At 38.7% G+C, this 2,500-nt stretch overlaps 1 protein-coding gene across 4 annotated transcripts in view; it reads left to right on the forward strand.

Annotated features, from left to right (window-relative positions):
* The window catches only part of LOC144955865 (aminopeptidase N-like), an 87,998-nt gene that overhangs the window by 16,189 nt on the left and 69,309 nt on the right, over window positions 1-2,500 (forward strand). For all 4 annotated transcript variants that reach the window (XM_078886089.1, XM_078886086.1, XM_078886087.1 and 1 more), the window contains exon 3: window positions 1,696-1,880. In XM_078886089.1, coding sequence (XP_078742215.1) covers window positions 1,696-1,880 — 185 coding nt within the window. The remainder of the gene's footprint in view (window positions 1-1,695; window positions 1,881-2,500) is intronic.

Below are 2,500 nucleotides of genomic sequence, written 5' to 3' on the forward strand. Positions count from 1 at the left end.
AGGACCGAGGCAACGAATCGCTGGGGAAGTAGTATGGCGCGAGACCGTTGAAAGGTGATAAGAAGTGAGGACCGCCGGCGGTCTTCCTCTTTGGGACTGGACCACGGTTCACAGCTAAAAGACCGTGGGACCGGTCCTCGGTCCGGTCCTCAGCGCGGCACTAGTGAAAATACACATTGAAAGAAATGCCAGCACAATGGCGTTATGACAGAAAGGGAGTGTCTATGCTTCGCACTGTTGACAAAAGGCGTTATATACCATTTCTCAGTTTTATTTTTAAATTTTTTAAAAATGCTATAGGTAATCCATTTTTAAAAAGTGGTCGCGGTGCCAGGCACCATTTGAACCAATAGAGTCACGGCCCTGGTGGAAAGCATCAACCCTGACCATGCAGCTGTATACAGACTTTCCACATGGAGAGAGTGGGACAATCATGCAAATGAAGCCATTGGATATCCTAGAGAAGAACTGTTCTACGGAACTGAGCTCCCCAGGAATGAATGGGTAACACTGAACAGAGCACGGGCAAAAATTGGGAAAACAGCTGGAAGCATGAAAAAGTGCGGGCTGACTGAGACTAGCTTGTGTCCATGTGGGTGCCCAGAGCAGACGACGGAGAACATCCACAGAGAATGCCAGGAGGATGGGCCCAGCTGCACTAACCATGACCTAAGAGTCTGCTCCCCAGATGCTGTAGAGTGGGTTCGGGGTTGGAGCGACAAGCTATGACGATGACCTGGCTGTATTGTTGTAATGACTCTCAAACCAACACAAAATAGTGTCCATTACAACTCTAGTAAAACAAGCCCATAATTGAGTCTATCATCAGATTGAAAAAACAACAACATAGATTAAGCATTTGATTATTTCAGCTGTTTAAAATCTTTTACAGTTATTAATTTCAACTTTCAGATGTTTACGCTACAATGGCATGGCTTATGAAGATTATATTATACAATATCAAAACCAGTGGCGTCAAGTGCTAAATAATTCAATGTCTGCATATGTCCCTTAAGCCATTTCCCTCTGTGTTCAAACTCCAATCAATATATTAAAGTTGAACTTGTGTGAAGACGTGAATCTCCTTTGGCTCATTGTGAGGCAGTTTTGAGGATTTTTATCTACTTTTTCGAATTGAAAGTCTGGTATTGTATTTAGTAGAACAACAAAGTATGCGCGACACATTTCATTCCGATTTTGAAGTGCTCATTACATCACTTTTTTTTAAAACGTTCCTCTACCAGTGTTAAAACGCCTCTGGTTTTATGAATAAATAAATGTATGACTGAAAATATTCTTGCAACATGAAGCAGAGGAGGTTGAATTCTTTGATGGTTTGGTCAATTCACAAAGCTGATACATATGTGTAGTTGGCGTTCGTGATGTCTAGAAACACACTATTAAAAAGATTTACAGGATAGAAACATCACCGTGCAAATTTACTTTACAAGTATGTAAGTACGTAAGTCTTTTCTTTAATTTGTTTTCTTTCTTTTATATTTACAAACATAGCACGTGCAAGTCATTTTCTTCTTCTGATTCTGGCAGGTGTTTCGTTTATTTTTATTCTCAATCTTTACATTTTTCTACGACTTTCATTTCTCTTCAAACATAATTCCAAACTGAAGAGATATTTCATTTATGTTCATTCTCTATCTTTACATTTCTCTACGACTTTCTTTTCTCTTCCAACAGGCAGCAAATGCCCGGCACCAACCCAGGCCCCGACGACAACAGAGGAGCCCATGACCACTCCAGGCTCGACCAGTAAGCCGAAGGTGATCGATGTACGACTGCCCTCATCGGTCATTCCTATACATTACAATGTCAGAATCCAACCCTACATGTACAAAGGGAATGCAGATGACTTCACATTCAAGGTACTTAAGCAATTTATCACAACTTTTTGACATGTCACATGAACCAATAAGCCGCCTTGAGTGTAGTTTAACTCTCTCCTTACCAGCCATTTTCCGGATTTTCCCCAAAACTTCACACCCAACCTATACAAAAATAGATTTCTTTCACTCAAACACAAAATCTGTTATTTCTATTTTTTTGGTAGGTTTTAAAAATATATTTTTTTCTACACTAAACGATCTCTTCAACAAAGTGTTAATATACTTTAACTATAGCAAACATTTTTGTTCAAATATTATGATTTACAACATAAATTAGAATGACAAAACTGTTGGCTGCATGGCAACAAATGTGACCCTACACCTCGAATCGGTATTAAGTCGGGATTTGGAAACCGAAGAAAACCGGTTTTAAAGTGGAAATGGTCAAAATGATCAAATTTCAGTTTTTAGTTGTTTCATAAACTACAATCATTTTTCTACATGAAAACATAATAATTCAACATAAATATTGAGGATAAGTTATATAAATTTAAAGTTTAAAAATGCAACTACCAGTGAAACATTCAAAACAAGAGTTGACTTTCTCTCAGAGAGCTACCATTTCCAAGGCTTAGTAATGTAAAAGCTTTACCTCCACC

Source organism: Berghia stephanieae, chromosome 10, assembly GCF_034508935.2.
Source record: "Berghia stephanieae isolate SIO BIC M18660-M18661 chromosome 10, UCSD_Bste_1.3, whole genome shotgun sequence".
NCBI classification, from domain to species: domain Eukaryota; kingdom Metazoa; phylum Mollusca; class Gastropoda; order Nudibranchia; family Aeolidiidae; genus Berghia; species Berghia stephanieae.